The 13,632-nt window shown below is 35.4% G+C and overlaps 2 protein-coding genes across 2 annotated transcripts in view; one reads left to right on the plus strand and one right to left on the minus strand.

Annotated features, from left to right (window-relative positions):
- The window catches only part of LOC100513942 (olfactory receptor 10N1-like), a 222,905-nt gene that overhangs the window by 106,096 nt on the left and 103,177 nt on the right, over window positions 1-13,632 (minus strand). The gene's annotated exons all lie outside the window — the stretch shown is intronic.
- LOC100737292 (olfactory receptor 8G50-like) lies at window positions 5,165-6,101 on the plus strand. The gene is given in 2 exon segments (XM_021102684.2): window positions 5,165-5,971; window positions 5,973-6,101. Coding segments are annotated over 2 exon segments (936 nt in total).

Below are 13,632 nucleotides of genomic sequence, written 5' to 3' on the forward strand. Positions count from 1 at the left end.
AATTTATGAGAAAAAATATTCTTAAGTTGTTTAAAGTGTTAAGATTTTCTTTGTTTAAAAAAACATCTAGGAGTTCCTGTTGTGGCGCAGTGGAAATGAATACGACTAGTATCCATGAGGTCGTGGGTTTGACCTCGGGCCTTGCTCAGTGGGTTAAGGATCCAGTGTTGCCACGAGCTGTGGTGTAGGTTGCAGACTCTACTTGGATCCTGTGTTGCTGTGGCTGTGGTGTAGGCCGGCAGCTGTAGCTCCAACTGGACCCCTAGCCTGGACCCCTTCCATATGCCATAGGTGCGGCCCTGAAAAAAAAAAAGGTAAAAAAAAATCTAAGTGTTTTTATATACTAGATGTTAAATATACAAGGCAAAAACCTCAAGTTTTACTGTAAGATTTAAAATGATAAAAAAATCATTAATATTTCTTTGAATATGCTATATTATACTTGTAATATCTCATGCATATAGTTTTGAAATGAAATGTACTTAATTATTAATTTTGTTTTGAAAGTTTGTCTATTGCAGTTCATTACAACTATTTTAAGCTTACATTTTTAGAAATATGATAGCTGACAATCTACAGATCTACAGGTTTTTTTTTTTTTTTTTTTTTTTTTTTTTTGGTCTTTTGTCTTTTTAGGGCCTGCAGCATATAGAGATTGCCAGGCTAGGAGTTGAATCGGAGCTACAGCAACTGGCCTATGCCACAGCCAGAGCAATGCAGGATCCGAGCTGCATCTGCAACCTACATCACAGCTCATCACAATGCCAGATTCTTAACCCACTGAGCAAGGCCAGGGATGGAACCTGTGTCCTCATGGATGCTAATCAGATTCATTAACCACTGAGGCATGATGGGAACTCCAACCTACAGTTGTTTTGAGACTTGTGATCCACAACTCAATGGTGTTTTTAGCTTTCAAACTTGTATTATTTAATTAAATTTATCATATTCTTCAAGGTATGACATATCTAAGAACAACTTAAGTATGAATAACAATACATTCATCATACCAATACCTTAATTATATCAAAAAGAAGCTTTGCAATGGTACAATGCCATAAAAAGCTAAAAATACAGCACTTACTAATCCATAAGAAGTTTTAATGGGGATTACCTAAAATATTATTTTTAGGACATCTAATCAATCAATTAATAAATTTTTTCTATAAATGTTAGATTTATTTTTTGTTCTTTATACAGTTTTTTGGCAAGGTTTTTATTTTTTTCTATTATAGTTGATTTACAATGTTACAATGTTATACATTCTTTTTCTCACATTAACTCCATCATGTTCCAACACAAGTGACTAGACATAGTTTCCTGTTTTATGCAGCAGGATCTCATTGCTTACCCACTCCAAATGCAATAGTTTGCATACTTAACCCCAAACTCCCAGTCCATCCCACTCCCTCCCCCTCTCCCTTGGCAACCACAAGTCTGTTCTCCAAGTCCATGAGTTTGTTTCTTTTCTGTAGAAAGGTTCATTTGTGCCATTTATTAGATTCAGTGATATCATATGGTATTTTTCTTTCTATTTCTGACTGACTTCACTTAGTATGATAGTCTCTAGTTGCATCCATGTTGCTGCAAATGGCATTATATTGTTCTTTTTATGGCTGAGTAGTATTCCATTGTGTATACATACCACATTTTCTTAATCCATTCATCTGTGGATGGACATTTAGGTTGTTTCTATGTCTTAGTTATTGTGAATAGTGCTGCAATGAACATAGGGGTGCACGTATCTTTTTCAAGGAAAGTTTTGTCTGGATATATGCCCAGGAATGGTATTGCTGGGTAATATGGTAGTTCTATATTTAGTTTGCTGAGGTACCTCCAGACTGTTTTCCAACATTTTTTAATATTGTAAATTTCACTTTTTTAAGTTAAATAAATTGTCTCTGAGAAAGTGAATAGTTAGTTTTACTTGGTTCTATCACTAAACTCTAGATAAATAATTTTTTTAAATCACAGTTTTCAGTGTCCTGCTATCTAATGACTAACAGGCCCTCACTCTGAATATCTTCATAATCATCAGTAACTCTATGCCTACAGATGAAAAGTGTCAACAAAAAGGGCTTGGCAGAAAATAATTTCTTACTTAAAAAATTTTTTTCAAAACATAACTCTTTCTATAACTAACTTAAGCAGCTATCAACAAAGTATTTAGGCATGAGAAAACTGTAAATTCCAAAGATTGAGAATTTTGCTATAGAAGCAGTCTTTACTATTATACTAGAAATACCTTGAAGCTAGGAGACAAAATACTGAAAGTTTACAATTTGGCTTAATAATTTCCTGTCTCCAGCCATAACTTGCACAGAGTAAGCGTAAATATCCCAGGCTGACATTTCAATGACCAAAGGCACCATGATTTTTTTTAATTGAAGTATAGTTCACTTACAATATTGTGTTAGTTTCAGGAGTACAGAAGGTGATTCAGTTTTATATATAAATATAAATATATATACATATATATATTCTTTTTCAGATTCTTTTTCATTATAATTTGTTACAAAATATTGAATATAGTTCCCTGTGCTTACAGTAGGTCCTTGTTTTTTTATTATTTTATATATAGTAGTTTGTATCTAATCCCAAACTCCTAATTTATCCTCCCTCCACCTTTCCCCATATGTTTATTTCTATGTATGTGGGTATATTTCTGTTTTATATATAAGTTCACTGGTATCTTCTTTAGATTCCACATATAAATGATATCATATGATATTTGCCTTTGACTTATTTCACTTAGTATGACAATCTCTAGATCCATCCATATTGCTGAAAATGCCATTTTTCATTCTTTTTTATGACTGAGTAATTATTCCATTGTAGAAACATACCATGTCTTTATCCATTCATCTATGGATGGACATTTAGGTTGCTTCCATATCTTGGCTATTGTAAATAGTGCTGCTATGAATATCAGGGTGCATGTATCTTTTCAAATTACTTTTTTTTGGGGGGGAGATGCCCATGATTGGGTTGCAGGATGATATGGTAGTTCTCATTTTAGCTTTTTCAGGAACTTCCATACTGTTCTCCATAGTGGCTATACCAATTTACATTGCCATCAACAGTGTAAGAGGGTTCCTTTTTCTCCACACTCTCTCTAGCATTTATTACTTGCAGACTTTTGATGATGTCCATTCTTAGTGGTGTGAGTGATACTCACTTTGCTGTCCAAAAGCTTTTAAGTTTAATTAGGTCCCATTTGTTTATTTTTGTTTTTATTTCCATGACTCTAGAAGACGGGTCCAAAAAGATTGCTGCAATTTATGTCAATGCCTATGTTTTACTCTAGGAGTTTTATCTTATTTGGTCTTACATTTAGGTTTTTAATACATTTTGAGTTCATTTTTATGTGTGATGTTAGAAAATGTACTAATTCCATTCTTTTACATAGTTTTTAATTAACTATCCAGATTTCTCAGCACCACTTATTGAAAAGTGTGTCAGGAAGTTTACATGCAATCGACAATTGGTGAAAGATAAAGTCTTTTTGTTTTATTTATTTCATGCTGTGCCAGTTGTATCCTTTAAATCATTCACTAAGCAATACATTAAGCCATCTATGCATGAATAAGCAACTTGTTCAGGATTCAGCTCTATAGGATTTTATCTAGACTCCTGTCTATGTAGAATCACTCAATAAATTTATCACAATTATGTTTTTTTTCTTTAGCTCTTATGTTCTTCGAAACTAGCATGTATTTTATACATGCTTTTATTTTAGGAGAGTATTTCCAGAACATATCAATATTAGCTCAAATCTTTTACTTTCATTTCTTATGGCTATCATTTTTTTAAATTCATACTATTAAGAAATTATTGAAAACTGCGGTCACCACTAACAAATCACTTAAGTCTCTGAATTTTAGTTTCCTCATCTATAAAATGAGAATAATTCACTCATAAAGTTGCTGGGAGGAAATAAATCAGACACTATTTATAAAAGGCCCTGGAGAACACATGGTACACAATGAATAAATAGTCATAGTTTCTGATGTACCAATTCTGATGGTATCTCTTGGATCACTTTCTTTTGAAGATATAATAGTCATCACAGTGTGTTATGCTTGGAATCATCAGCTTTTGTCCAAACCTATATCCCAGAGAGAGAACGATACACACATTCTTTCTGTTTTGGTCCCCAGTGCCTCTTGGGGAGTGCTTTATGTTGAAGGTGAGTTTGAAGGTGAGTACAAAGATACAAAGACAATGTGCACACACTGTTATACCCTAAGGATCATGCAAGATGCAGATTGACATTCTGCAGCCTTAGTTCCCAAGAACAAGCCCAGAGGTAATGGACCACATCAAGCTCATACAAAGTACTCAGCACATTGTGAACATTTCATGAGTGCTTTTTAGGATGAATGAATTTTGTCTTTAATTTTTTGCACTTTTGAATTCTCATTAGGAAACTCATATCCTTTCTGGATGTGGAGTTCAAGTTGAATGATGGTACTGTTAGCCATCCAGTTACCTTCCAGAGCCATTCTTTCCACGTTTTTGAAGAGGTGCCAGTAGTGAAGGTATTCACTACAGGGGATTATTGTCAATATACTATTGTCAGTACTTTACATGAATTTTCCCCTCGCATTAATTGCTGTGAATGGTTCCTCTTATATGACAAAGAGATACAAAAGAAGGGCAGTTATGAGTAGCTAAAATAAGACGGAAGGTGAGACAGACTTGATTTCACATACTGGACCACTTATTTTTCACATGCCTAACAGTGGGCAAATATCCAAAACACTATAATGTATCAGTTATCTAATACATAAACATACTAGTATTTGCTCTGCAGAACTAGTTGACAGGGGTACAAACAAGTCATGGAAAGTTCGTAAATCAAAGTTAACAGAAAAATTATTTGACTGTTCAGGGTCTAGGAAATACTGTAACCCATTGGTGGGGAAAATGTTTTGGTTTGATAGCATAGAACAAAAAAGGGATAGTTCTATCTGATATTTATTTACATGTCCTATATTGCTGGGATCTCATCGTCTTTGACATGATGAGATCAGGGATAGACAGAGAACTGGAGCTACCCGGTTGGACAGTCTTAATTTTTATTTCACAGTTCATTGTGTGGCAGGACAATAAATACTTACTTCAAATATTCTTGTTTTCTTCCGTAAAATTCCAGAGGAAAATGACAGAAGGAAATCATTCCATAGTGACAGAGTTTATCCTCACTGGGCTGACAGAAAAACCAGAGCTCCAGCTGCCTCTTTTCCTCCTCTTCCTAGCAATCTATGTGGTCACGGTGGTGGGCAACCTGGGCATGATCACACTGATTGGGCTCAGCTCCCACCTGCACACCCCCATGTACTTTTTCCTCAGTAGCCTGTCCTTCATTGACCTCTGCCATTCCACTGTCATTACCCCGAAAATGCTGGTGAACTTTGTGACAGAGAAGAATATTATCTCCTATCCAGCATGCATGACTCAACTCTACTTTTTCCTTGTTTTTATTATATCAGAATGTCACATGTTGGCTGTAATGGCATATGATCGCTATGTTGCCATCTGCAACCCCTTGCTTTACAATGTCACCATGTCTTATCGGGTCTGTTCGTGCATGGTATTTGGGGTATATATCATGGGCGTGGCTGGTGCCACAGCTCACACTGGCTGCATGCTAAGAGTGCTTTTCTGCAAGGCTGATACAATCAACCAGTACTTCTGTGATCTTTTTCCACTACTGCAGCTCTCCTGCTCCAGTACTTACATCAATGAGGTAGTAGTTTTGTGTTTCAGTGCATTTAATATCTTTATGCCAACACTGGCCATCCTTGGCTCCTATGTCTTCATCATCGTCAGCATCCTCCACATCCGATCCACCAAGGGCAGGTCCAAAGCTTTTAGCACATGCAGCTCCCACATCTCAGCTGTCACTATCTTCTTTGGCTCTATAGCATTCATGTACCTAAGGCCATCATCAGTCAGTTCCATAGGACCATGGGAAAGTGTCTTCTGTTTTTTACACCATTATTGTGCCCATGCTGAATCCTTCTATCTATAGCCTGAGGAATAAGGATGTCAAAGTCGCCCTAAATAAGATCCGTCAGAAAAGAAGATTCCCATGAAAAAGAGCATTTTGCCTTAGCAAAAATTTATAATTATTTGAGAAGTTTTTGTAAGGAAAACAGCCCAGACACAGTAATATATGTCCACAAATAATGAGATTACTGTTAGTACTTGATTATTTGGGATAAAAGTAACAGGAAGAGGACTGTATTCATAATGTCAGCCATGTGGAGAGCAGCACTATTTTGGGGATGCCACAAAATCCATCTACCCATAAAAATCTGTGTTACCTCTAAACATTAAAAAATTTTCACAAGTCTTCATATGGGTGATTACACTTTATATGCATGGAATATGGAACCTTTCCTTTTAAGGAAAGACTTATTTATCTTAATTCAAAGAATAAATCCATCTGATCAATATCCTTTGATAGTTTCAATATGTTGTGTCTCTGGAATTGTTTAGTAATAAGTGTATAAACGTCTCTAAAAGTGTGATCTCTAAAATAAACATTTTTAACCATTTTTATTCTAAAATCAATATTTAATTTCTAAAAAGTATACAGAATTGTACTAGTGATGATGGGGGCATATGGTTGGTAATGACATAATTTCTATATCATAGGACACACATATCATCTGCACTATAGTGGAAGAGATTGACAACAATAAACAGCACTGAATACATTATATATATTTTGACTTATACAACTGATGTATTTATCTTTACACAAAATTCCTTACTCCACAGTTTTGAGATAAGGCTACTAGCTCTACTTTCCTGACAGTCCTATACTCATTTTCTCTTATCTCTAAAAACATTTTTTTTTGGCATCTACATTATGGAATCTCAGATTTAAAAGTGACTTTTTTTTTTTTTTTTTTTTTTTTTTACTATTACAACCATATGAACCATTCATTCACAAAGAAGGTTAACGTTGCAAAATTGTTTTCTGATTAATGGTTATGTACCCATCTTATCCCTAAACTCTATCTATTCTGGGAAATAATTTATTTTGAGGAGGGAAAGGACATGTCTAAGCAATAAATTCCCTCTGCCTTTTGACTCAGCATGAACATTTACGCCTGATTAAAGTGTATCTTAAGCATCATCTATTTCATCTTGAAGGTAGTGCTTGCTTTGAAGTCAGCTTGCCTTCAAACATGTAGAATTATGATCCAGCAATCCCATTCCTGAGCATATATCTGGAGAAAACCATAATTCAAAAAGATGCATGCACCCCTATGTTCATTGCAGCACTATTCACAATAACCAAGACATGGAAACAACCCAGATGTCCATCAACAGATGAATGGATTAAGAAGATGTGGTACATATATGATAGAATACTACTCAGCCATAAAAATGAATGAAGTAACCACATTTGCAGCAACATGGATGTAACTAGGAATTTTCATACTAAGTGAAATAAGTCAGAAAGAGAAAGACAAATACCACATGATACCACTTGTATGTGGAATCTAAAATATGGCACAAATGAAAGAGACTCACAGATGCAGAGAACAGACTTGTGGTTGCCAAAGAGGAGGGGAAGGGAGTTTGATGGACGGGGAGTTTGGGGATGGTATATGCAAACTATTGCATTTAGAACAGATAAACAATGAGGTCCTATTGTATAGCACAATCCTCGCTGTCCTTGTGTCTTTTGAATTCAACATTTTTCTTTCAGGTGAAAATACTAACTTTGCTGGTTTCTGAGCAGGAGAGGTGATATTTCTCCAGTCCTTGTTATGAGGGGCTGATGATGTTACGACCCCTCACTTCTCCCTTAAGAGAGGATGGCGTTGGAGCGCTGAATACCAATGAAATTATCAGCACTGAAAGACTGTCTCATGGCAGCTCTGCACAAGTCTGTGGTGTAGGGAACTCTATCCAATCTCGTGGAATAGAAGATGATAAAAGATAGTATGAGAAAAAATATAATATTTATGACTGGGTCACTATGCTGTATAGCAGAAATTGGCACAACACTGTAAATCAAATATACCTTAATAAAAAGAAGATTAAAAAACACTTTGGTGAGATGTCACCCTTTATCATATCTCATGAAAACTAAACTTGTAATGAGTGAGGCAAGGTTATGCTTCTATGAGAATTAGAGGAAACTTCCCTCTTGCTTTTCTATGTCCTAATCAGTCCTAACCTTCATACCCCATTTTTAATCCTATAAAATTATCTGTATACATGTGTATCCATATGTGTGCATATGTGTATGTATATATTTATGTGTAACTGATATGAATATTATGTATTATAAACCAAGAGGACTTCTTATTGATAGGATATGTTTTAGAAGGCTTATATGTGTGTAATAATCATTTTATTACTCTGTGTTAAACAAACAACATTGAGTAAATTTTTCACATTGTTGGCTGATAGACAAGAATGAATATTTATGAGAATTTTTTGTGCTTCCACGCATTTGTTTGTATATTAAAACTGTTAGTTAAAAAGAAGGATAATAAATGTCTACTGTTTCTAGTGATCTGAGAACTGGTAGAATGGATGCTATTAAAATACTGGAGTAGAGATTAGATTGATTCCAAAGTGGAGACAGAACACCACCACAAAAAAAAAAAAAAAAAAAAGAGGTAAGGACCTCGAGAGAGAGAACCACTACAAATGAGAAAAAAAAATTAACAAAAACATAGAATTTACATACCACTACAGAAGGATACACATTATTATTTTTTTTTCTTTTTCTTTTTGTCTTTTGAGGGCCGCACTCATGGCATATGGAGGTTCCCAGGCTAGGGGTCCAATCAGAGCTGTAGCCACTGGCCTATGCCAGAGCCACAGCAATGCCAGCTCCGAGCGGCGTCTGCAACCTACACCACAGCTCATGGCAACGCCGGATCCTTAACCTACTGAGTGAGGCCAGGGATCGAACCCGCAACCTCATGGTTCCTAGTGGGATTCGTTTCTGCTGAGCCACGACGGGAACCCCTCAATGTTTTAAAAACTGAAAAAAGCCTGACAGAGTAAATGCATTCTAACAGCAAATACTGTCATAAACTTGGATAATGTTCTCATGCAGAGTTTGTCTTTCCTCACTTCTGATACAAGCACATATTAGTTTCTTTAAAAAAAAAAAACCCAGATCTTCAAGTACAATTATTATTTTCAAGGATCATCTGTATGTCACAGGAGTAGACTTCAGAAAACACTTTATATCTTCAGTTTTCATCACAGTTAGGATTGACTGTATTTCTTTCTCTCTCTCTCTCTCTCTCTCTCTCTCTCTCTCTCTCTCTCTCTCTCACACACACACACACACACACATACACATGCACTATGATGCCTAAACCTGAAGGTAATTCAAGGCTAGTTTAGTATCTTATGGGGAACATAAGTCCTTTTAACTTGTTGCTCTGCTACAACATCTAGCTTTGATGTTTTAGTCTCAGGTAATAGCTCCAGATCCATCCTTCATCTCCACCCCTCAGCTGTCAGAACATAAGATATGGAAGGAGAAGGCAATGTTCCCTGACTTGAAGAATGTTACCTGGAAGTGATAGACCACAACTCCTCCTATTTCCCTTTGACGCAACATAGTCATATGGTCAAGAAGAGGCTCTAAGAAATACCATTGTATCTACATAGCCACGTGCCCAACTAAGATTCAGGGCATTTGTTATTGAGGAAGAAAGAGAGAATGGAAACTAAGAATAACTAGCAGATTCTCCCATTCTTTCATGTATTTGTATTTAGTTTAGACAATTCTATGTGGTTTTCTCTACAGTTAACATTTGAATTTAGAATTGTATCTAAGAGAAGAATGTGAAATGTGATTAAAATAAATGTATAATGAATATAAAATAAACCAATACTTTATTAACTATTAGGATCTAATAGAACGTTGTATGTCCTGTTGGGTAGAGTAGTTTCTGCAATATCTCAACAATACTCGTTTATTCAATGGCCTTGCCTTCATTCTTTCTGTTTTCTCATCCTGAAATGGCTTCCTGACTCCATTCTCCTTTTCCAAATTTTACACACTTTTCAATGGCAAATACATGTTTAATTCTCCATGCATTTCTGACCATTCCAAATTATTAACAGGCACACCTCTGATTCCTCACACATGCTGTAATAACGATGTTTTCATAGCATTTTTGTTGTTGTTGTGGTTCTGATTTTTTTTTTTTTTTTTTTTTTTTTTTGCATTTTAGGGCTGCACCTGCAGCATATGGAAGTTTTCAGGCTACGGATCAAATCAGAGCTGCAGCTACCAGCCTATGCCACAGCAACGTAAGATCCAAGTTACTTACATCTATGACCTACACCAGAGCTCACTGCAAAGCCAGATCCTTATCCCACTGATCAAGGCCAGGGATTGAACCTGCATCCTCATGGATACTAGCTGGGTTAGAAACCTGTTGAGCCACAATGGGAATTCCATTTATGACATTGTTTATTGTTAATATATGCCTGTGGATATTCTTTCAAAACTGTCAGAATGTTTAGAACAGCTATTTTGCCTTACATTGTGCCATATTTCTTGTTCTAAGATTTGATAATTATTAATGAATATTTTCCTATTGGTTTTTGGATTATTCTGTTCTAGGTTTTTACCCTTTTCATAGAAATTTGCAAAAATACCTCAAAAATATCTAATATCCATGAGGACACGGGCTTTTTAAAAAGAAAAGAAAATTAAAATCTCACACTCCACAGTAGTATAAAGCATTTCAAGATAAATTTCATTAGCCAAGATAAGGAAACAGCCTAAGGCATGTGGGATATATACACAAAGGAATAGTATTCAGCCATGAGAAGGAAGTCCTGCCATTTGGGACAACATGCAATGACCTGGAGACACTAGGATAAGTGAAATAGGTCAGACAAAGAACGTCAAATACTGTATAACAGCACTTATATGTGCAATCTAACAAATCTTAACTCATATAAACTGAGAGTAGAATGGTTTTTACATGACAGTCAGGTAGGAAATGGGGAGATGCAGGTCAAAGAGAACAAACTTTTAGTTATAAGAAAAATGAGCTCTGGGGAGCTAATATAGAGCATGGTGACTGGGATTAATAATATTGCATTATATGTTTCTAAGAGAGTAAATCTTAAAAGTTCTCACCAGAAAAAGGAAATGGTAATTATGTGACATGATGGAGGTGTTAGTTAAAGCCATGGTGGTAATCAATTTCCAATAATAAATGATATCAAATCCACATCTTGTATGCCTTAAGCTTACACAATGTTGTATGCCAATTATATCTCAAATCTGGAAAAAAAGTAAACTTTATTTTTTGGAAAAAGTAAACTTTACCATCAAATTTTATTGTAATTTCTCCTCAAAATGGTATAACATTTAAAAGTATTTTGAATAAAAACATTAAATAGAATTTTTATTTTTTAATAAATATAATGATTCAGAATTTATATAGGACAAAAATAATCCCTATACCTTATATATATCTATATTGTTCCTCAACATACTTCTTATAATATTAAAGGAAAATAAGTCATTATCATTCCTTGTTAGACTTGTTAGGAATTCCTCATGGGGTTATGGCAATATCTAGCAGAATCTTTCATTCAGCCCCTAAGTTAAAATACCCCAAGTATTTTTGTTTTATGTGTGTATCATGATAGCTAAATACAGTTAGTAAACGAAATGAAAACAGAAACTTTAAAATCTCACATGTATAGGTTGTTTCTCTGATTTTTCTATTATTCCCCTTGAGGGCAATCACTTTAGAAAATTTCCTTTAGTGTTCGTCTTTAAAATTTTGTGAATAGAAAACCCTAAGGACTCAACTCAAAAACTACTTGAACTGATCGACAAATTCAGCAAAGCAGCAAGATATAAGATTAACATTCAGAAATCAGTCACATTTCTGTATATTAACAATGAAATATTAGAAAAGGAATACAAAAATACAATACAATACCTTTTAAAATTGCACCCCCAAAAATCAAATACCTGGGAATAAACCTGACCAAGGAGGTAAAGGACTTATATGCTGAGAACTATAAAACATTAATCAAGGAAATTAAAGAGGATGCAAAGAAATGGAAAGATATTCCATGTTCCTGGGTTGGAAAAATTAATATTGCAAAAATGGATATACTACCCAAAGCAATCTACAGATTCAATGCAATCCCATGACCCATGACATTTTTCACAGAACTAGAACAAACAATCCAAAAATTTATATGGAACCACAAATAGACCCAGAATTGCCAAAGCAATCCCGAGGAACAAAAACCAAGCAGGAGGTATAATTCTCCCAGACTTCAGGCAGTATTACAAAGCCACAGTCATCAAGACACTGTGGTACTGGTACCAAAACAGACAGACAGACCAATAGAACAGAAGAGAGAACCCAGAAATAAACCCAGACACCTATGATCAATTAATCTTCAACAAAGGAAGCAAGAACATAAATGGGAAAAAGACAATCTTTTCAGCAAGTATTGCTGGGAAACCTGGACAGCTGCATGTAAATCAATGAACCTGGAACACACCCTCAAACAATGCACAAAAATAAATGCGAAATGGCTTATAGACTTAAATATAATACCAGACATCATCAAACTTCTGGAAGAGAACATAGGCAAAACATTCCCTGACATCAACCTTACAAATGTTTTCTCAGGTCAGTCTCCCAAAGCAACAGAAATCAAAGCAAAAATAAGCCATGGGAACTAATCAAACTGACAAGCTTTTACACAGCAAAGGAAACCAAAAAGACACTTGCAGAATGGGAGAGAATAGTTTCAACTGATGCAACTGACAAGGGCTTAATCTCTAGAATATACAAGCAACTTATACAACAGCAAAAATGCCAACAACCCAATGGAAAAATGGGCAAAAGACCTGAATAGACATTTTTCCAAGGAAGATATACAGATGGCCAGCAAGCACATGAAAAAATGCTCAACATCCCTGATTATTAGAGAAATGCGAATCAAAACTACCATGAGATACCACCTTACACCAGTCAGAATGGCCATCCTTAATAAGTCCACAAATAACAAATGCTGGAGAGGGTGTGGAGAAAAGGGACCCCTCCTGTAATGTTGGTAGAAATGTAAGTTGGTACAACCACTATGGAAAACAGCATGGAGGTAGCTTAGAAAACTATACATGGAACTATCATATGACCCAGCAATCCCACTCTTGCACATATATCCAGACAAAACTTTCCTTAAAAAAAGACATATGTACCCACATGTTCATTGTGGCTCTATTCACAATGGCCAAGACATGGAAGCACCCTAAATGTCCGTGGACAGATGATTGGATTAAGAAGATGTGGTATACATACACAATGGAATACTACTCAGCCATAAAAAAGAACAAAATAATGCCATTTACAGCAACATGGATGGAACTAGAGACTCTCATACTGAGTGAAGTAAGTCAGAAAGAGAAAGACAAATACCATATGATATCACTTATATCTGGAACCTAATATATGGCACAAATGAACTTTTCCACAGAAAAGAAATCATGGACATGGAGAATAGACTTGTGGTTGCCAGGGAGGATGGAATGGGATGGATTGGGAATTTGGGGTTAAGAGACGCAAACTATTGCCTTTGGAA

This window comes from Sus scrofa, chromosome 9 (genome assembly GCF_054392235.1).
Source record: "Sus scrofa isolate SSC_HxYL_T2T_F1_AM1 chromosome 9, Sscrofa_HxYL_maternal_Yorkshire_Landrace_v2.0, whole genome shotgun sequence".
Lineage (NCBI taxonomy): Eukaryota > Metazoa > Chordata > Mammalia > Artiodactyla > Suidae > Sus > Sus scrofa.